Raw genomic sequence first — 20757 nt, 5'->3', positions numbered from 1 at the left:
GTTACAGAGCCCAAAGTTCAAGGGGTGGCAGCTCCCCACTCCCACCGTGGGGTAGCTGGGCATAGGACAGGTGAGGGGCGCATGCCGGGGGTGTTGGTGGAGTTAGGGGAATGATGGGTATGTAGCAGGGGTGCCCCCGGGGGTTCAGGTTATTACTCCTGTGGGGATTGTCCTCCACCCTTCATGGGGACAGAGCTGGAACAGCGAGCTTCATGCCACCCTGTTCCTGGCAGGGCGGGTGCTCCTGAAGCAGCAGGGTTGGAGCTGGCCCTGGCTGGCACCCACCCGGGAGAACCCCCCACCCCAGGCAGTGACTTTGTCTGGCGCTCCTAGGCCCGCAGGAAGCCACAGCCGCATCCAACAGGCCGACTTCCAGCTGTGAACATGCAGGCTGGGTTTGCCAAACGGAGCCTCAAGGCGCAGGTGCCCGACTCCCATGGGATCCTAGAGAGTCTGCAACCCAACTCCCTTGGGCTCCTGGGACAATCCCAGAACCTCCCGGGCGCCTTGGCAGGGGGATGGCAGGGTCCCGGCGTGGCATCGATCCCCTGGCAGGGCCCCGTTGGCACACCAGCATGGAGATGGAAGGGTCCCATCCAATGATGCTCCCTCGGGTAGGATCCTGGTACATTGTGCCCTGGAGCTCAGAAAGCTCAGCTCTGGATGCCCACTGGTGCGATCAGGTGCCAGGGGCATAGGGTTTGCTCAGAGGATGCCCTGCTGCTGGGCTTTCTGAGATGGGACGGGGGGGACAGCCTCTTCAAACATGCTAAGAGGCTGGCCGAGCCTTCCCAACCCCCTCTGGGATTGGAGCTGGCACAGCCCCCGCAGGCGGGGGGAGGGCTGGTCTGTAACGGTGGCTGGGAACCCTCTTGCCCAACCAACCCCGTTGCAATTCACTGCAATCAGGCCAGGAAACCTCGCTGGGGTGGTTGGCAAAGAGGCATCTCCCCTGCCCCCTCCCGTGCATCATGCTGAGGGGCTGCCACCTGCAGCGCAGCATGGGGAGGGGGAGGGACAGGCCTGGGGGCAGGACACCGCACTAGGGGCAGCACCCGGCGCCTTCAGCCCTCGCCCCAGACCAGCGCCTCTTGCTTTAAGCGGTGGAGCACCTCACCGTGCCTCCACCCCTCCTCAGAGGCCAGCCTCTCCCCCTCGCTGGCACTGAGCCCTGGGGCGCCCGCAGGGATCGACCCCCGGACAGCACAAGCCCCTGCCCCCGGAGCAAAAGGATGTGCTCCCTCAGCTGTGAGGAAGTAGCAGGCCACGTGAGCCAAAGCCCGGGATGTCGAGAGGCTTTGGATCCGGGGGTAACAGGCCCCTGCATTCTACGGTCTTCAGTGCTAGACGTGACTAGCTCGAAACAGTGCCTTGGTGCTGACACCCCCCTCCGAGTCCTGGCACACCAGAGCCAACCCTGCCGCCTCCTTCAGCAGAACCGAGCGTCTCCGGCCTGTGCCCGTCAGCCCCGCTCTGGCACTGAGGGAGCCGGAAGACCCTTCCCCTAGGGGCACAGGACCTGGGGCAGACCCAGTCTCCGGGGTGCCAAAGGCACGCAGCCGGCCTGGGGTTGCAGGAGTGGCTGTTAGGCCAGCAGCAGCTTTCCTGGGAAACGGAGAGAACCTGGACTGGAAGCGCCGTGAGACAACACACAGAGGCTGGCTTTGCTGAGTGTAATTGCACATCAGAGCTGCTGTGGGGCTTGGTCTCCTTTCGTCACAGATCAGAGACCTTCGCTAACAGCCCTGCTCAAGCCAAGAGTTTGTGGACTGAGCCGCTACGTGGGTCCTCAGCAGGCTCTGAACCCGGGACCTTCAGTATCACAGCACAGCCCTGTGCCGCTTGAACAACTCCGTTAGCAGTAGTAGGCTGTTATCCTCTATGTGGGCCAGCCACTACAGGGGCCTAACACACACACAACTGCCATTCATTTTAAGGCGCCCCCAGGGCTGAAGGGCCTGTACTTGGCCGGGTCTCTGCACCAGAACGGTCTCCCCGGGACAGGCTGTGGGCAAGCGTCTGCAGGGCCGAGTGAGGGCCCAGCCCAACAGGTTCTAGCCGCGGCCCCGCCGCCAGCACGGGGGCACGAGAAGGGTTACAGATGCCCCGGTCCCACATGGAGAGGCAGGTCGGTGCCAGGAACGGTCTCCCCAGCTGGAGGCAGGGTGCACGGGACGTGGACCCTGCTCAGGTGCCCTTGAAATTCCTCTTCTGCCAGCAGAGCAGACAGCAGCGCTCCCTCCTGCCGCTTTCCACCGAGCAGGCCTGGCAGACGGTGCCCTGGCACAGCCTGCAGAGAGAGCCAGGCAGGTGACGCGGCCCCCGTCAGTCACCACCGGCACCCGCAGTGCTCACCCTCGCCCCAGGAGCCCCTCCCCACACCCAGGGAACAGATCCCACTCTGTCACTTTCACCAATTTCCTGTGCCCGGGAGGGGGGACCAGGGGGGCCCCCATAATGCTGCAAGGCAGGGGAGAGCTGAGCAGGGGGACCAGGGAACCCCCAAACGGTGCTGGGCAGGACTGAGCGGGGGAGCCCCATAATGCCACGGGGCACAGCTGGGCAGGGGAGAAGGGTAATACCAACACGCTCCCATGGCCAGATGACTTGGCATGCGCTTCGTTCCCATTGGCCTCTCCCCCCACCCCACTGCCCCCTACTTCTTGTGGCCATGGCCCCTCACCTGCACTGGTACCTGCGGGAGAGAAACCCGAAGTCCTGGCTGCAGCGGGCGCACAGGCTGAGGTCCTGGGGCACCACACTGGGAGTCCGGCAGTCGATGCCCTCTGTCTTCTGCCACAAGGCGTCCTTCTCCCTGGGGGGTGAGGGGACAGGGCCCATCATTCCCTTCCCGTGACGCTACCATTCGACTCCAGCCCTCGCTGCTACCCCCCAGCCCCATCCCAGGGGACGGGCTTCCCCTGCCAGCTCCCAAACCATCCTTACTAAAGCCCCAGCCCTGCCGAGCCCCAGGGCCACCCCTGGAGGCCTCACGGTGCCGCGTCGCCCCCCAGTGCCAGGTGTGAGCGGGGCAGCCTCTGCCGCTCCCTTCCCATCACAGGAGTGTGTGTGTGACCTGCCCATCCCCTGCCCGAGCCAGCTTCCTCAGTGACCCCCCCACCCCAGCAACAGACTGGCCCTCTGCCTCCCTCCCCCCAAATCTCCACTGGTTGAGCTAAGGAATCCAGGCATTTGGTGGTCACCCTCTCCATGGGGCAGCCGTTACACACCCACACATTTTGCAGGTGTGTTAGACAATGGCCCCAGCTGCATGCAGAGTCACAGTGACCACACACAAACGGCCGACGCGGTGGCTGGTTTGCGAGTGCAATGACCCCATGCACTGGCTCCCATGCAATTCTTGCCCCCCCTGGCCTGACAATCAGGGCTACACTTTGCTACCTGACAACGCGACAAAGTCGTGCACGTTGGCAAAGATAATCCCAGCTATCCATACCCAATGACGGGGGCTAATTAGCTGCTACCGCTCAAGAGAGAGATCTGGGAGTCACTGTGGACAGTTCTCTGAAAACATCCACTGCATGAGCAGCGGCCGTGAAAAAAGTGAACAATGTTAGGAACCGCTTGGAAAGGGACAGATAAGACAGAAAATATCACAGCGCCTCTGTATAAATCTCTGGTAGGCCCACACCTTGAATACTGGGCAGTTCTGGTCGCTTGATCTCAAAAAAGATATACGGGAATTTGAAAAGGTGCAGAGAAGGACAACAAAAATGATTAGGGGGATGGAGGAGCGATTAAAAACTCTGGGACTGTTCAGCTTGGAAAAGAGACAACTCGGGGGGATATGACAGAGGTCTATAAAATCATGACTGGTGTGGAGCAAGTGAGGAGGGAAGTGTTATTTATCCCCTCCCATAACACCTGAACCAGGGGTCCCCTGATGAAATTAACCGGCAGCAGGTTGAAAACAAACAAAGAGAAGTATTTCTTCATGCAACGCACAGCCAAGCTGTGGAACTCCCTGCCAGGGGATGTTGTGAAGACCTAAAGCATACCGGGGTTCAAAAAAGAATGAGAGAACTTCCTGGAGGACAGGTCCATCAATGGCTATAAGCCAGGCTGGGCAGGGATGGTGTCCCTAGTCTCTGTTTGCCAGAAGCTGGGAATGGGCGACAGAGGATGGATCACTTGATGATTCACTCCCTCTGGGGCACCTGGCACTGGACACTGTCAGAGGACGGGACACTGGGCTAGAGGGACCTCTGGTCTGACCCACTGTGGCTGTTCTCATGAAAACTAGCAACCATCCTTAGTGCCTCTAGGGTTGCACAAACCTCACCAGTGAGCCAAGGCGCTGAGCCGATGGGCTGTGCATTTGCAGGGCTCTGGGTTAGCTGCAGCCGGAGGCTCGAAGCTCTTTGAAAAGGCAGCTCTGAAGCCTGGGCTGGAAGACGAGCCAGGCGGGGCTGGGGCCCAGGTGTGGCCCTGCTGGCTGCTAGTGCCACCTGCTGCCCAGCGAGAATGAGCTCGGTGTTAGCCAAGCTCCCCATTTGTGCACCTCACAGAATCTCCAAAAGAAAGACCCAGGGGGCTGCGGGTCGGGAGTGAGGGGCACCAGCCAAGCTGTATATTTGGGGGGTTCAGGGCTGGTATCGCAGGGGGCTGCAGGTCAGGATTGAGGGGCGCCAGCTGAGCTGTGTGTTTGGGGGGCTTGGGACTGGGATCACAGGGGGCTGTGGGTCGGGATTGAGGGGCACCGGCAGAGCTGTGTGTTTGGGGGGCTGAGGGCTGGGATCACAGGGGGCTGCGGGTTGGGAATGAGGGGCACTGGCAGAACTGTGTGTTTGGGGGGCTCAGGGCTGGGATCGCAGGGGGCTGTGGGTCGGGAATGAGGGGCACCGGCAGAGCTATGTGTTTGGGGGGCTGAGGGCTGGGATTGCAGGGGGCTGCAGACTCAAGTTTCCAAGTGATGGAGCATGGAGGCTGCATCTCCTCTCCCCGACCCTGGCTCCCACTTCATGGGCATAATTTAGGAGGGAAAGCGGTGGCATTGCCCCCTCCCCCAATCTGCAAGCCTCTGGCAGGCATGGAGTTTGCCACCCACATGACGTGCGACCTGTTGGTCTGACTGGAACTGCTCCCCCAAATATAAAGGCCAGACTATGCCTATGTCCCCCAGGAATCCCCCCTCGTTCCTCGCCTCCCAGCCCGCTCACCGGAGCAGTTCCAGCAGCCGGCCCTTCACCTCCCGGACGAGCTCCTGCTGCTCAGCCAGCTGCCCTCGGTGTTCCTTCTCTCGCTCCTTGGCTTCTCTCTGCGCTCTCTCCAGCGCCAGCCTGAACTGCTCCCCGTCCTGCCGGGCCCTGGGCGGAAGGACAAGCCCTGAGATGGCTGAGCCCTGGCAAGCATTAGCTGTGGGGTGCCGGAGAGATGTCGGGATCCACCGCTGGGGTCTGTCGCCAGGACAGGGAACAGCCGGACAGGGTGCCACTCTGGACTGCAAGGGCACCCAGCTCCGGCAGTGATGCCCCGAAGGGGGTCAGCCCCACACTGCATGTGGATGGGCCTGAGCCACCTCAGCCAGAGCCAGGCAGCCAGCTGAAGCTCCCCTGTAGAAAACGCCACCGATATTTCTGGGGCCAAATGAATGCCGCAAAGCAGGGCCAGTGTTTCGCTGGGGCGGGCAGGAAACCTAGAGACGATCCCGCTGGGGGGGCAGGTTTGCATAGGTCTGTATTTGAGGCTGGCTGGGAAAGGGTGATTTCCCCTGGCACAGAGGCCAGGAGTGGAACCATGGGGGAAAGACAGAGGGTTTATGGTCTTTATCGCTCCTCGGGCCCGAGCGTTGGGGTTTTACATCTGGCTTGGTTTTTAACACTGGGTCATCTCCAACTCAGACGACTCTCTGGCCACCTGTGGATCTAGAAGGATCACCACTGCCGAGCAGCTGGGCCTGCGAGCCCTGAGCAGCAGAGGGGAAGGATGTTTTTTGGGAGCATTTGGAGCTCTCTGGATTTCAGTTAACAGGGGCGTCTGGGGGGAAGCTGTCAGGGCTATGGACTCAGCCTGGCCATGCCTTCCACGAAAGCCCCAGATCTGCGGGCCAGATTCACAGCTGGTGGAAACCCAAGGGCGGTTGGTTGATTGCCATCAGCTGAGAAGTCCTGCATCTAAGAAGGGGAGGAGGAAACTCGCCCTGGCTTAAGCTCCTATGGAAGAACAACCAGATCCTCCAAGAACCCCAATTTGTAAAGACCCCCAAGGCACAAGCCACCTCCTTCCCTCTCTGCAATTCTCCTCTCAGCACCGTGTACAGTCTGATCGGCTGATGCATCCTATGTAGCTTGGCCCATTGGCGGCTGTGCATCATCTGATTGGCTGGTGTGTCAGTCAGTCAGCTATTGGGCTCTCATCTGATTGGCTGCTGAATCGGTGAGCCTGCCCCAAGGGGTACATTTGACTCTGGCTCCCAGCATGTCTAAGGTGCCCATCACCACAGTATCTGGGCTGCCGGGAGCCCAGCTGGTTCACTGCCCTCGCTCCCTGTGAGCCTCTCATTAGACCCGGTTCGGATCACTCCCCCCTGGTGCTGCTGGCCTTAGTGGCATCTTGCCTGATGTTCCCTGCTAGGGGAGCGAGGTCGGAATCAGACCCGCTGGCTCGGGCAGCAGCTGCGCATTGTGCGGGATCCCAAGAGCACAGGCGCTTCCACCCCATGCAGCACAGGGTACACAGGGCACCGGCCTGGCTCGCTCAGTCTCCTACCTGCCCAGCTGCTCCGCCAGGTGCTTTGCTTCCTCCTCCTTTGCCTTTACCAGCTGTTCTTTCTGCTGGGCCTCCCCCATCGCCTTCTCCAGGTGCATGGTCAGGTGCTAGCAGGGTAAAGCACTAACGTGAGGCCAACTAGACTACATTTCCCATGATGCATCCCAACCGTGTGATGGCCCTCCCCAAGGGGTGACAAAGGTGCATCATGGGAGATGTAGTCTGACCAGGGAGCCTAGGCCATAGAGGTAAACAGGTGAAGAAGATACCTGAACTACAACACCCATGATGCACTGCAGCAGCTTGTCTATATCAAAATCTTTTGTGGTTTGATTTTTTTTTTTTTTGTCGAAAACTCAACATTTCCCGTGGAGAAACCCTCACCCCCATTTCCCTCCTGCATTATGCTCCAGCTCCATTACCTCCCTTCAAATGGCCAATTCCTACCTTCACCATCTCTTCGACACTGTTCCTTGGTTTCTGCTCTGGACTGGCCTTCTCCAGCATGGCTGCTGCCCCCACGTCCTCCGGTGGTTCCCCTGCCAGCACCTGCTTGTCCGTCTGCGGCCCACCCCCTCCGGCCACTTTCTCCTCCGCTGCACCCCGTCCTCTGGCCAGTCCCAGGGCTTCCTCATCCCCAGCTTCCAGGCGGTCACCTCCCCCCACCCGCTCTAGCTCCGCAGCAGCTCTGGCTAGCGTCTCCTGCAAGGCACCCTTCTCCGCCAGCACGGCGGCGAGCTGTCCCCTGGCCTGCTCCAGCGTGTCGGCGGCTCTCTGCTTCTCCAGCTCCAACGTCTGCACCTGGTGCTGGAGCGCCACAATCTGTCCGTTGCTCTCCTCCTTCTGCAGGACCAGGGCTTCCTGCAGCTGGGTGTCCTCCCGCTGGCTGCGGGCCCTCAATTCCTCCAGCTCGTCTTGGAGCTGTGCTGCCTCCCGGGCACGGCTCTCCAGGGCGGCTGCTGTGCTTTGCACTTGCTTGGCCAGGACGTCTCTCTCTTCGGAGGCTCCCTGCAGCATGGCCTGGAGCTGCTGTTTCTCCTCTCTCTCCACCCGCCTTTGCTCCTCGCACTCCTCCAGCCGCCTCCTCAGCTCAGCCACAGCCCTTTCGTGCCTGGCTCGCTCCTCAGTCCCTCGCGCCTCCAGCTGGGCCTTCTCGCTCGTGAAGCCCGCAGCTGCTTCCACCAGCCGGGAGGCCAGCGCGACGTTTTCGGCCAGGACATCCCGCAGCTTGGTCGACTGCCCCTCCAGCTCCTCCTGCAGGCCCCGCGTCCCTTCTTCCTTGTCCATCAGGGCCCCCTCCGCCTGCTCCAAAGCCGCCTGGAGGGAAGTGTTTCGCGCCTGCTGTGCAGCCAACTCCTTCTGGAGATCCTGAGCCTCTAGCCGGGCAGCCGCCAGGCTCTGCCCCTGAGACACCACCGACTCCAGCAGGGCCTCTCGCTCCTTCTCCAGCTCCCTTCCCTCCACCAGGGCCTGCTCCAGCTTCTGTCTCAGCCCCTCGGCCTGCAGCTCGGCCTGCCGGAGCCTCTGGGCTGTCTCCTCCTCCAGGCCGTGCAGGGGGCTGCCGCTGGGCCCTTCCCGCTGCCCCTCGCTGAGCTGGCTCTGCAGAGCCGCCACCTGGGCCTCCGTCTCCTCCAGCCTCCCCTCGCTCGCACTCAGCTTCTCCTGGAGCCTCTGGCACCGCGACAGCAGCTGCTGGTGCCTCAGCTCCTGGGCTTCTGCTCCGGCCAGGCATTCCCTCCTCTCGGCCTCCTGCGCTCTCAGCCGTTGCTCGGCCTCCTCCAGGGCCTTGGCAGCAGCCCGAGCCTCCTGGCGCTGGCCGGTCGCCGTGGCCGCCTCTTGCTCGGCGTCGTGCATCGCCTGGGAAAGCCGCTCGGCGAGCTCCTGCTGACGCTTCTCCCCCTCTGCCAGCCTGGCTCCGTGCTGCACCTCCAGCTCCGCCAGCTCCTGCACCTGGGCTGCCCGCAGGGCCGCCGTCTCCTCTTCCCTCTGGGACAGCTGCTGCCTCAGGGCGCTCACCAGCGCGTCCATCTCCTCCAGGGTGTCGCTCAGGAAGGCCTTGGAGTCCTGGAGCTCCTGGATCTGCCTGTCCTGCTCCTCCACCTGGCGGCTGCAGCGCTGGGCTGCCTCTTGGTGCAGCCTGGCCTCCTCCTCGCGGTGGCGTTGCGCTTGCTGAGCCAACATGGACTCCAGCTCCCGGGCAGCGGCCAGGCTGCTTTGCAGCTCCCTGTCCAGCGCCTTGACCTGCAGCTGCAGCTGGGTGTTGACCCTTTGGAGCTCAGCCTCTGGCTTTCCGTCTCCAGCTGCCTCCAAGCCCCATTGCTGGGAACCTGCCTCTCGCCCAGTGTCCCGGCTCCTCTCCAAAGAGGCCGTCGTTGCTGTGTGTTCCCTAGGCTCTTCCAGTCCGGGCTGGAACGGGTCATCAGTGCTAAGCCCTGGGGATCGGCTGACCTGTCCCGGGAGCTGGGGCTCATCCTCGGGGCCTCTCCTGGCTCCGTGGTGTTTCTCGCTGTCTCCAGCCGGGTTCCTAACCTACAGTGGGTGAATAAGCGCAGAGATAGAGCGAGGGACGGCTCCTTGGGAGATACCTGGGGACAAGTGGGTCTGTGCCCCTGTTTGTGGCTAGGAGGAAAACGACCTGCTCCCACGCCCAGCTAACGGGCAGGGGCTCTTAGCTCAGGTGGCAGAGACCTGGGCTTTGGCGCTGGAGGCCCTGGGTTCAATCTCCCTGTAGCCTAGCCCACCCTGGGAGCTCTTGACTGACCAGCTGCATCAGACCCACGTGAGATTCAGTCGCTGCTGGCTGCGGCACCATCTCTGCTGCAAGGACACCTGAGCTCTTCTAACCAGGTGGTGCTGCCGTGGTTACAACTGACCTGCCCAAGCTGTGGATCTGTCCGCAGCACCACTGGGGCTGCATGCCCACCTCCAACGCATGCTGGGAAAGCCAGACGGCTAATGCTCCTCACACCCACAGAGTGGCACCTGCCAGCTTTGCAGCAATGCATGTGGGATGCATCACTGCGCTTGGAGGATGGGGGTCAGCCAGCACAGTGGGGTGGATCTGGTCTGTGTAGCCAGACAGCCTGGTGACAGTCAAGTGGCATCCTGGACTCCTGGCATGGGCGAAACGTAGTGTGTGGCTATAGAGCCAGTTTAGAGACAGCCCCGTTACTGATGCAGCTTGAGGCCAGAGCGCCTGCCTTGACATGGCAGCAGCAGCGCCTCACCCCATGCTCTGAGCGGACTCCCTCCTGGCACCCCGGGGCGCTTTGGAAATAACAGTGAACGATACGGTCCCAGTGCCCCACCCTGGGGCGGGATCACCTACCGGGCAGGCCGGTCCCTCCTTCTGGCTGGTCATGGATCTGGACAGAGTCCTAAAGGAAACAAACACGCTCAGGGTAATGGCCTGGAAGGTGCCTGTTCCAGCTGTTTCTGCCTCCCCTGACCAAATCCTGCCACAGGGAGCTGCAGATGAGACGCCCACAGAGGGTGTCTGGCCCCCTGCCTGCACAGTAACATTTATATGGGAGACACCCCCTGGGAAAGTAACACTCCAGCTGGAAACATTTCCCCAGCCCCACAGATAAAGCTGCCAAGTCCCCCCTCTCCGCTGGGTCCTGTATGGATGGGCTGGGCTGAGTTGTGTCCATGACTCTGCTCTCAGGGCAGGGGGTCAGAAACAGCCCTGGTAGGTGTGATCAGTGCCGAGCCTGGACCAAAGCCCCTGTTCTTGGAGAAGTTTCTCCTGAACCAGCAAATCCGCTTGGAGACTTGAAGGCCAGAGGAGACGCTGCAGAGGAAGGCGAACCCCCGCCCCACCCCCTCGCCCCGACACACACACACCAGGGCCTCTCCCAATCTTATCTAGGGGAAAATTCCTTCCTGACCCCAGACCCTGAGCATGGGGATGAGACCCAGCAGCCCGACACCCGGGATGAATTCTCAGCAGTAACTCAGAGTTCTCCCCATCTCACATCCAGGCTGGGGTCTTGCATTTAGGGACCTGAGTGTGTGTGTCTGCTGAATTTGGGCCCTGTCCAGCCTTCCCTGGCTGCGACACTGAAGATTGGCTAAGTGATGGGTGCTGATCAAGGCTACCCTATTGCTACAGGGCTGTGGCAGGTGGCCCAGCTCTTGGCACCAACTCCTAGCCGTTGGGGGTCTGGCCCCATCGGGATTAGCCCCTTGTGCATGACCTAAACCTCATCCTTCTCCCAACTGCCTTGTCATCCGTGATGGGGTAGGTGACAAAGCAGGGAATGTTCTTAGTGCTTTGCATGAACACTGCATGTGCCTCAGTTTCCCTGTGTGCCGCGTGTGTGTAATGAGGGGGTGGGAGATGGTGGTTGTTGCAAAGGACCAGGTGTGACCTTGCCTTGCAGTCGAGACCCCGGACACTGGCCTGGAGATTGGGGACCCAGCGACTGGTGACTGCGAGGCCCAGTGCAGCTTGGGAGGCAGCCAGTTAAACAGGGCTTATTTAGTCTGCAGAAGAGAAGGATGAGGAGGGATTTGATAGCTGCTTTCAACTACCTGAAAGGGGGTTCCAAAGAGGATGGATCTAGACTGTTCTCAGTGGTAACAAATGACAGAACAAGGAATAATGGTCTCAAGTTGCAGTGGGGAGGTCTAGGTTGGATATTAGGAAAAACTGTTTTACTAGGAGGGTGGTGAAGCACTGGAATGGGTTCCCTAGGGAGGTGGTGGAATCGCCTTCCTTAGAGGTTTTTAAGGTCAGGCTTGACAAAGTCCTGGCTGGGATGATTTAGTTGGGGTTGGTCCTGCTTTGAGCAGGGGGTTGGACTAGATCCCTCCTGAGGTCCCTTCCAACCCTGATATTCTGTGATTCTATGAATGGGCCGAGGAGAGTCGGTCCCATGACCTGACCAGCCAGTGGGGGAACAAAGGTCGGGTTTACCTGGGACGGAGGACAAAGGCAGAGGAGGAGCTGTTGGGGAAGATGATATCAGTGATGGAGGGGAAGCAGGGGGTGGCTGAACTGGGGAGAGATGTTCTGTGCTGAGGGTTGCTAGGCCCTGGGGCCCTGAGAAGTGCCTGGGCTGGGTTCAGATGCTCAATAAACCCCCTGTGTTACATTGGCGGAGAGTCACGGAAGGCTACAGACCTGGGGGGGTGGGGTGCATTGCTCCCTCTGGGAGTGGAGGCCTCGGGGGTCCAGAGCGAGTGGACCTCCGGAGGGGGCCCACGGCAGAGACAGACGTGCTAAGGCTCAGAGCGGTGCGGCTCCAGGAGGCGGAGGGGGTTTACCCCGGAGAGAGAGTGGACCCCCGAGAAGGGCTGTTGCACTGAAGGGGGTTCCTCCCAGAGACTGGCCAGAGCTGAGAGAGCACAGGGGCCTGTGAGGCCGGGACAGAGTGTCCACCCCACACTGACCCATAAAGGGTTCACAGAGGCCAGATGGGCCGATTAACCTATTAGGCTGAGGGGAGCTCCGCTGGGCAGGAACAGGTGGGGCCTGTTTAAAGCCCAGGAGCTGAGAGCAGAATGGGGCATCGGGGGAGCCGTCTGCGGTTGCTCCCCGGAGATGGGAGCTGTGCTTGGGGTGACAGAGGCTGCAGAGGAGGCTGCAGGGCCGCAGAGAGCGAGCGAACGCGGCAGCAGGGGACCTCAGCCGTGGAAGGAGCTGATTCCCCAGAGCGGGCAGGAGCAGGTGCCACCTGCGGTGAGCGGACCCCGTGACACCGTCCCTCCCGACTCGGCCAGGGGGTTGGAGGACCAGTTCCCAGCCTGTTCGCTTCAGCTATTGGCCAGTCGTGTCTCAGGCCAGGCGGCTGCTCAGCTGAGTCGCAGGGCCCCAGCTTTGCTCCTTGACTGGACAGACCGTGAAGAACAATTAGCACCCAGCCGGTACGAATACGGGGAAGTCTCCCCGGGTGCTTGTCACAGGCCGACTGGGGAGGGGGTTCATGAATATTAGCCGGGGAGCCTGGCGTGAGGACACTTGGTGCCAGTATCTCCTGGAAGGAGGAAGGACAGTCTGGCGTGGGAAGCAAGCAGTCCGGGCTCTGGTCCCAGCTCTCCCGGCCTGCTGCAATTGGCTCAGCTTGGCTGTGGTCACCGTCCATCTGCAAAATGCAGCTCCTGACCTCAGCAATTCCTGACCTCCCAGTGGAGGGGGCTGCCGAAGGGGGTGTATGTGGAGGGGGTGTGGGTGTGGATGGGTTTGTCTGGGGGGAGGCTGTCTGTGTGATGCAACTATGACAATTCCTGGAGCCTGCATCCCTCAGAGGGCAAAGTCAAGGAGGAGGAGGAGCTGCCCCTTGGCATTGCTCTGGGCTTGCTCCCCAGCGATCAGCTGATCAGAGGCTGGTTGTAAATGGGGGCTTTGAGTCGCTGCCCCCTGGCCTGGTGAACAAGTGTGTCCAGCTTGACCCTAGCACTTGGCCACAGAAAGACTCTCCCGCTGGGTTTGGCAGGAGATCGGAGGCTGCACTGTGAGACGGGAGTGACCCCACTCTTGGGGGCTGCCTACGCTGTTAGGGATTAGCCCTTTCTTCCCCTCTGTCTTTTCTGATGTGGGGTAGTAAATCTGGTGGGAAGCGGCGAACCTGGGGAGGGAGACAGCGCCAGGGAACAGCAGGCAAAAAACCAAAGTGGCTTCAAGACTGTGCGGGATCCGTTCATGGAAGGGGTCAGACCAAAGACCCGTCTAGCCCCATGTCCTGTCTGCCGACAGTGTCCTACAATGGCGTGTCGCCCATCTGCAACAGCTGGTGTAACCCACACACCTCCTGGGTGTGGTGGTCTGTCCTGTCGGGGGAGCCAGTTGGCTTTTAGCTCATGCACTAAGCTCCAGAGGCCCCAGGTTCGATCCTGCCCACTAGCACCAATTATCTCCCCCAGGCGGGGATGGGACACTGAGTTACTACAGAGAATTGTCTTCCGGGTGTCTGGCTGCTGGGTCCTGCCCGGCCGGCGTCCTCAAGGTCTAACCAATCGGTCGCCAGATTTGGGGCTGGGAAGGAATTTCCCCCCGGTCAGATTGGCAGAGACCCTGTTTTGTTTTGTTTTTTTTTCACATTCCTCTGCAGCCTGGGGCACGGGCCATTTGCAGGTTTAAGTGGTGGATCCTCTGTCGTCTTTTTAGACCAGGATCTGGGGAGGTCACTAACCTGTTACAGGAGTGTGGGGGGGCGGGTTCTGGAGCCTGCGGGGTGCCGGAGGTCAGAGTGGATGATCACGCTGGTCCCTTAACGTCTAGGAGGCCAATGCTCAACACTCAGCTGGGCACGTGTGTGGCACTCAGAGAGGAGGGGGGCCAGAGCAGGCTGGGCAGGACCCAGAGAGGGGTGACGCTACCAACGGCCTGGAGAAAGGCGGATGGCGACTGCCCCTCCCCTCTTGGCAAAGGGGTGGGTCCGTGGGGCTGATGTCTGTGGATGGGTTTGATGCTGAGCTGGGGAAGCAGGGACTGGGCAGGGCCCGTCAGCAGCTCACCTACATGCTTGGCTAGGCTTAGCGCCGTATGGGCACGTGGGCTCTAGATGAGATGGGCTGTTGCCCTGAGCCTCTGCCGTGCCCGCTGGCTGCCAGCAAGCAGTGTCAGGGCCTGGTGGCCTCACCTCTTGGAAATGCAGCTAAGCGGGGAGGGACGTGCTCAGGGGCTGGCGTGTGCTGTTCGCTGGGTGCTGTGCAGTGGGGGGCCGAGGGTTACAATGTGAGCTGCACCTGCTGCACAAGGTCTGAAGGCTGCATGTGCCATGTCCCTCGCTCCCAACCTGCAGGCCATGACTGCTCAGGAGAGACTTGGGGGGCTGCAGCAGAGCTGGGCCAGCAGGGGGCTGCGGGTCGGGAGTGAGGGGCACTGGCAGAGCTGGGGAGCCCAGGGCTGGGCTCAGGGGGCCGCAGGTCGGGAGTGAGGGGCACTGGCAGAGCTGGGAGGAGCCCAGGGCTGGGCTCAGGGGGCTGCGGGCCGGGAGGGGCACCGGCAGAGCTGGGGGGAGCCCAGGGCTGGGCTCGGCTAGCAGAGTCTGCGGGTCGGGCAGGGCACCGGCAGAGCTCGGGGGTCGAGGGCCCAGGGCTGGGCTAGCAGGGTCTGCGGTGTCAGAAGTGAGCTCGTGGCACCGTCAGAGGCTGGGGGAGCACCAGGGCTGGCTAAGCAAGGGTCTGGCTGAGTCGACGAGCGAGGCACCTGCCAGAAGCTGGGGGAGCCCAGAGCTGGGCTGAGCAAGGGACTCGCGGTCGGGAATGTGAGGAGCACCGGACAGAGCATGAGGAGGGGCACCGGCAGAGCTGGGGGGAGCCCAGGGCTGGGCTAGCAGGGTCTGCGGGTCAGAAGTGAGGGGCACCGGCAGAGCTGGGGGGAGCCCAGGGCTGGGCTAGCAGAGTCTGCGGGTCGGGAGTGAGGGGCGTGAGTACAGCTGCGGGTGGAAGTTTCTCCAGCACCCGTCCCTGCTGCATCCACCTGCGTTCGTTGGTATTTCCACCCCCCCGCCCCCCTGACACTCACTCGGAGAACATGGGCCAGGCCGCGTCCAGGTCACCTCTCTTCAGGGCCAGGTGGAAGGTGACGCCGTCCAGCTCGTAGAGGCAGCCCAGGATGTCGGCTCGCAGCTGTGGGTGCAGGAAGGGGCTCCGGGCGTAGTACCATTCACTGCAGCCAACAAGCCAGAGGGGCCCCTGAGATCCCAGCCAGCCCCTGCCCCAGCCGGCTCCAGGCACATGGAGCTCGGGCAGGCCGGCCGGGGGTGCCCTTGGCTCCTAGCTCATGAGCCAGCTGCAGGAAGCAGTGACGCCTGGGTGGGGAGGGAGAGCGGCGCCCTCTGCGCTTCATGGCAACCCCTGTTCCAGGGGGCAGGGGGTTCAGAATCTGCCATCTTACAGGAAATGCACGGGGGGAGGGTTAGATCTGGTCTCCTGACAACCCCCCCACCCTTTACATGCTGTCTCTGACTCTTCCTCTGCAATCCTCTTCCCTTCCTGTTACTCCCTCCCAGATCACTTCCTATGGGGAAACTGAGGCACGGAATGGGGCAACCATTCACACAGGGTGTCGGTAGCAGAGCCACGAGTCCTGGCTCACCTTGGCCTGAGTTTTAACAACAAACCCATCCATGAGACCAAGGTCAAATCCGCGAAGGGTGCGTGTGTGTGGGGGGAGGGCATCATTTTGTCCTGGGTAGCGTCATTTTGATGTTGCAGCTCTGGCTTTCCAGCTCCTCCCTGCCCCAGATTCAGAGCTGCAGCCTGAGCCACGCCGTCTACACAGGGATGTTCAGTGCACTCCTGCCAGCCCTGACCCCACAGCCTGGGCCAGGCTGGGAGCTTCGCTCCAAGGCGCCTCAGGGTGGAAGGAGGTCCCAGGGATTTGCCTCCTGCAGCATTTGTCCCTGGGGCCTGTCCCTGCTACAGCATCTCTTGCTGCCTGGGGGTCATCTGCCCCCCTCCCTCCCTGCCCCTCTCCCTCGGCTCCCTTCTCCCCTTTCATTTGATGCCCCTCTTGCTCCTGAGCCTGGGGCTTCCCCCTGCTGCATCTCAGGGTTTGTTCCCTGCCCCTGCCCCACCACCGGGCTCCTCACCTGGTCATCTGGGGGTCCAGGAAACAGAGCTGCAGCGACTCTGCCAGCTGCCGGTGCACCAGGCAGTAGCGAATGAAGGCTCGTCCCTTCCCCACGGGGGTCCTGAGCTGTGGGTACATGGGAGGCATTAGAGGAAGATCCTGCCGGCCCCCTGCTCTGCTACTCACCCCCCGCCTGTCTGTCCAGTCCAGTCCTAAGCGACTGGAGCCACCTGCTTTCCCCAGCCTGGGCAGTGATGGCTCCTGCTCACAGAAACAGGGTGAAAATGTTCCTCAAAGGTTCTGCACCAAGGCGGAGTCGCACAGAGCCAGACCAGCCAGATCCAATGTTTCCCATGGGCCATCTTGCAGGGGGTGCCGACGGAGCAGGGGGTGCGGTAGTGGGGCAAGCCCAGGGCTGGGAGTGAGGGGCACTGGCAGAGCTGTGGTGGGGAGCCCAGGGCTGGGCTAGCAGGGCCTGCAAGTTGGGAGTGAGGGGCACTGGCAGAGCTGTGGGGGGAGCCCAGGGCTGGGCTAGCAGGGGCTGTGGGTCGGGAGTGAGGGGCACCGGTAGAGCTGGGTGTGGGGGGGAGCCCAGGGCTGGGCAAGCAGAGGCTGTGGGTCGGGAGTGAGGGGCACCGGTAGAGCTGGGTGTGGAGGGGAGCCCAGGGCTGGGCTAGCAGGGGCTGTGGGTCGGGAGTGAGGGGCACCGGTAGAGCTGGGTGTGGGGGGGAGCCCAGGGCTGGGCAAGCAGAGGCTGTGGGTCGGGAGTGAGGGGCACCGGTAGAGCTGGGTGTGGAGGGGAGCCCAGGGCTGGGCTAGCAGGGGCTGTGGGTCGGGAGTGAGGGGCACCGGTAGAGCTGGGTGTGGGGGGGAGCCCAGGGCTGGGCAAGCAGAGGCTGTGGGTCGGGAGTGAGGGGCACCGGTAGAGCTGGGTGTGGAGGGGAGCCCAGGGCTGGGCTAGCAGGGGCTGTGGGTCGGGAGTGAGGGGCACCGGTAGAGCTGGGTGTGGGGGGGAGCCCAGGGCTGGGCAAGCAGAGGCTGTGGGTCGGGAGTGAGGGGCACCGGTAGAGCTGGGTGTGGAGGGGAGCCCAGGGCTGGGCTAGCAGGGGCTGTGGGTCGGGAGTGAGGGGCACCGGTAGAGCTGGGTGTGGGGGGGAGCCCAGGGCTGGGCAAGCAGAGGCTGTGGGTCGGGAGTGAGGGGCACCGGTAGAGCTGGGTGTGGAGGGGAGCCCAGGGCTGGGCTAGCAGGGGCTGTGGGTCGGGAGTGAGGGGCACCGGTAGAGCTGGGTGTGGGGGGGAGCCCAGGGCTGGGCAAGCAGAGGCTGTGGGTCGGGAGTGAGGGGCACCGGTAGAGCTGGGTGTGGAGGGGAGCCCAGGGCTGGGCTAGCAGGGGCTGTGGGTCGGGAGTGAGGGGCACCGGTAGAGCTGGGTGTGGGGGGGAGCCCAGGGCTGGGCAAGCAGAGGCTGTGGGTCGGGAGTGAGGGGCACCGGTAGAGCTGGGTGTGGAGGGGAGCCCAGGGCTGGGCTAGCAGGGGCTGTGGGTCGGGAGTGAGGGGCACCGGTAGAGCTGGGTGTGGGGGGGAGCCCAGGGCTGGGCAAGCAGAGGCTGTGGGTCGGGAGTGAGGGGCACCGGTAGAGCTGGGTGTGGAGGGGAGCCCAGGGCTGGGCTAGCAGGGGCTGTGGGTCGGGAGTGAGGGGCACCGGTAGAGCTGGGTGTGGGGGGGAGCCCAGGGCTGGGCAAGCAGAGGCTGTGGGTCGGGAGTGAGGGGCACCGGTAGAGCTGGGTGTGGAGGGGAGCCCAGGGCTGGGCTAGCAGGGGCTGTGGGTCGGGAGTGAGGGGCACCGGTAGAGCTGGGTGTGGGGGGGAGCCCAGGGCTGGGCAAGCAGAGGCTGTGGGTCGGGAGTGAGGGGCACCGGTAGAGCTGGGTGTGGAGGGGAGCCCAGGGCTGGGCTAGCAGGGGCTGTGGGTCGGGAGTGAGGGGCACCGGTAGAGCTGGGTGTGGGGGGGAGCCCAGGGCTGGGCAAGCAGAGGCTGCGGGTTGGGAGTGAGGGGCACCGGCAGAGCTGGATGTGGAGGGGAGCCCAGGGCTGGGCTAGCAGGGGCTGTGGGTTGGGAGTGAGGGGCACCGGCAGAGCTGGGTGTGGGAGGGAGCCCAGGGCTGGGCTAGCAGGGGCTGTAGGTTGGGAGTGAGGGGCACCGGCAGAGCTGGGTGTGGGGAGCCCAGGGCTGGGCAGGCAGGGGCTGTGGGTCGGGAGTGAGGGGCACCGGCAGAGCTGGGGGTGGAGCCCAGGGCTGGGCCAGCAGAAAACTGTAAGTGGGATGGGGAAAATGCCCTACAAAATGGTTCGAGGCACCGGCTGAACCCCTGGCTGGGGCGGCAGAAGGGCTGGGGCCTGTTGGCAGCAAGAAAACGTTCTGCAAAGTGAAGCAAAGCAAAGCAGAACCGCAGGAGGTCGGGAAGGACGCCAGCGACCTCCCCACCAGCAGCCCGGGGAGATTCCCCACCCCTACGCACCTTCTCCAGGGAGCTGACGAATCGCACACCCTCGTGCCCCTGGCGCCGGCTCGCCAGCCCATGGCACAGGAAGTCCCAGTAGTCCCGCCGCTGCCCGAAGAAACTCCTCTTCTCCTTCAGGTCAAACTGAGCCGGGCAAACAGACAGGAGCCGTGAGCCCAGGGGAGCCCAGGAGCCCTGGCCTGTCCGCTGCAGTGGCTGCTGCCAGGAGGGGCCAGTAGTGGGAAGGGGGCTGTTGCTTAGGCCTGTGGTTCCTGGCAGCTGGGACAAGGGGAGCGGAATTGGGGTTCACCCAGAGCTCCCCCTACCAGTACAGGGCTGTGCCCTACCCCCCATGGAGGCCAACATAAGAGCAGCCAGACTGGGTCAGACCAAGGGACCATCTAGCCCAGTGTCCTGTCTGCCGACAGGGGCCAGTGCCAGGTGCCCCAGAGGGAGTGAACAGAATGGGGCAGTTATTGAGTGAGCCCTGGTGAGGCCCTTGCCTGCTCTGTGCCTCAGTTTCCCTGTGTCATGGGGCTCATGAAACTGGCCTGCCTCTGTCTGGCGATCAAAGCCAAGTGCCGTGTGTCATTATGGGGTGTGTGTGGGGGGGTGTGAGGGGAGGTCCTCCCCAAAACCCAGCAGTGCTGGGGACCAGCTCTGCAGTACAGCCAGTAGCCTCCCTCCTGCCTGGAAGATGCCAGCCACAGCGCTGCCTTAGTGAGGGGGTGTTGGGGGGGGGACTGCATTCAGCCAGCTCTCAGCCACTCCACGGACCTCACTTGCCGGGACCTCCGGGAGCCTCTGCAGAGGGATTCCCAAAGGGCCTGCTCAGGGGAGAGCCAAGGCCACGCAGGGTGGGGAGGGGCTCGGCCCACGAGCAGATTGGGGGGGCGTTTTGCCTGACGGGGGCAGCAGGAGCAGCGGGTTCCCAGACTCCCTACCTGGAGCAGGAATTCCAGCTGGGCACAGAGCCCGTGAAGCTCCCGGCTGCCGTCGGTGACCGGCAACCTCCGCTCCTTGTAGTTCTGCTTCAGCTCCCCCACGGTATCTGGGAGGGAACAGGGGCGCCGTGAGCAGGCGATTCCCAGCCCACCCCCCCGGGCTACACACATAGACACCCCGGAGGCTGCAGGGACTGAACTCTGTGGGAGCAGCCCCAGGCGCTGAGACCCCCTGGAGCCAGATGCCGTGGGAGGGAGGGAAAGTTGGAGTGTGGAGAAAACCAGCTGGGAAGCAAAAGGAAATCAGGTGTAATCCAGGGCAGTGGTTCTCATCCCCCTGGGGGTACGTGGGGTGGGGGACTTGTCTAGATAGTTGCCTAGTTCTACAACATAAAAAGCACGAGCAAAGTCAGCACAAACTAACATTTAGTATGACTGAGTGTGCCGAAGTGGAGATATTCGTGCTGTGTTATGTGAGTGCTGAGTGGGGAGTGCTGACCTGAGAAGGTTGCAGGGGAGTTGGGATGGCCTTGGGGAAGGAAGGATACCTGGGCAGGTAACCTGAGAACCCAGGACGGGGGTTGGGGGCCAGGTGACACCTCTGCCCGGGACACTGGACGAAGGACACAAAGGCTGGGGGAGGGGCCGGGGGGAGGCTGAGTGAGAGGCTGGACTCTGGAGGGAGTTTCAGTTTGGAGCTGGCTGGGAAATGGAGAGGACCCGCCTCATCCAACAGGGCTGTGGCCTCCCAGGGGCCCCCAGATGGACCTAACTAAAGGGGGTCCTGTTGTCTGTACCGGCGAGACCTGTTTTGGGCTGTGTTCCTGTCGTCTAAATAAACCTTCTGCTTTACTGGCTGGCTGAGAGTCACGGTGTCACGCAGTCACCAGGCGATGCCCTGGAACTGCTCCCCACAAAGCCAGGCAGGACTTTGGGGAGCCTCCTCTCCCTTGGAGCAGACTGTCTTCAGGGCAAGAAGCTCACACGGCTTCACCTCCTGGGTCTCTCCTTGGAGCATTCAGCATCCTCTGCCCCTCCGTGTGCTTCCCACAGCGAGCCCACC

At 62.5% G+C, this 20757-nt stretch overlaps 1 protein-coding gene across 1 annotated transcript in view; it reads right to left on the bottom strand.

Annotated features, from left to right (window-relative positions):
- Positions 1–1659: 1659 nt before the first annotated feature.
- LOC116815805 (uncharacterized) overlaps positions 1660–20757 on the bottom strand; it is a 24373-nt gene continuing 5275 nt past the window's right edge. Inside the window, exons 2-10 of the mRNA XM_075069834.1 lie at positions 19695–19801; positions 16272–16378; positions 15203–15346; positions 10058–10106; positions 7177–9258; positions 6730–6836; positions 5181–5327; positions 2684–2815; positions 1660–2290 (exon numbers count right to left, since the gene is read on the bottom strand). Of these exons, the coding sequence (XP_074925935.1) occupies positions 2188–2290; positions 2684–2815; positions 5181–5327; positions 6730–6836; positions 7177–9258; positions 10058–10106; positions 15203–15346; positions 16272–16378; positions 19695–19801 (2978 nt within the window). The 3' untranslated portion in view covers positions 1660–2187. The remainder of the gene's footprint in view (positions 2291–2683; positions 2816–5180; positions 5328–6729; positions 6837–7176; positions 9259–10057; positions 10107–15202; positions 15347–16271; positions 16379–19694; positions 19802–20757) is intronic.

The sequence above is a fragment of the Chelonoidis abingdonii genome, chromosome 10 (assembly GCF_003597395.2).
Source record: "Chelonoidis abingdonii isolate Lonesome George chromosome 10, CheloAbing_2.0, whole genome shotgun sequence".
In the NCBI taxonomy this organism is placed as follows: Eukaryota; Metazoa; Chordata; order Testudines; family Testudinidae; genus Chelonoidis; species Chelonoidis abingdonii.
Note: the sequence above shows the minus strand (reverse complement) of the source record. Positions and strands in the feature narration are given on the sequence as shown.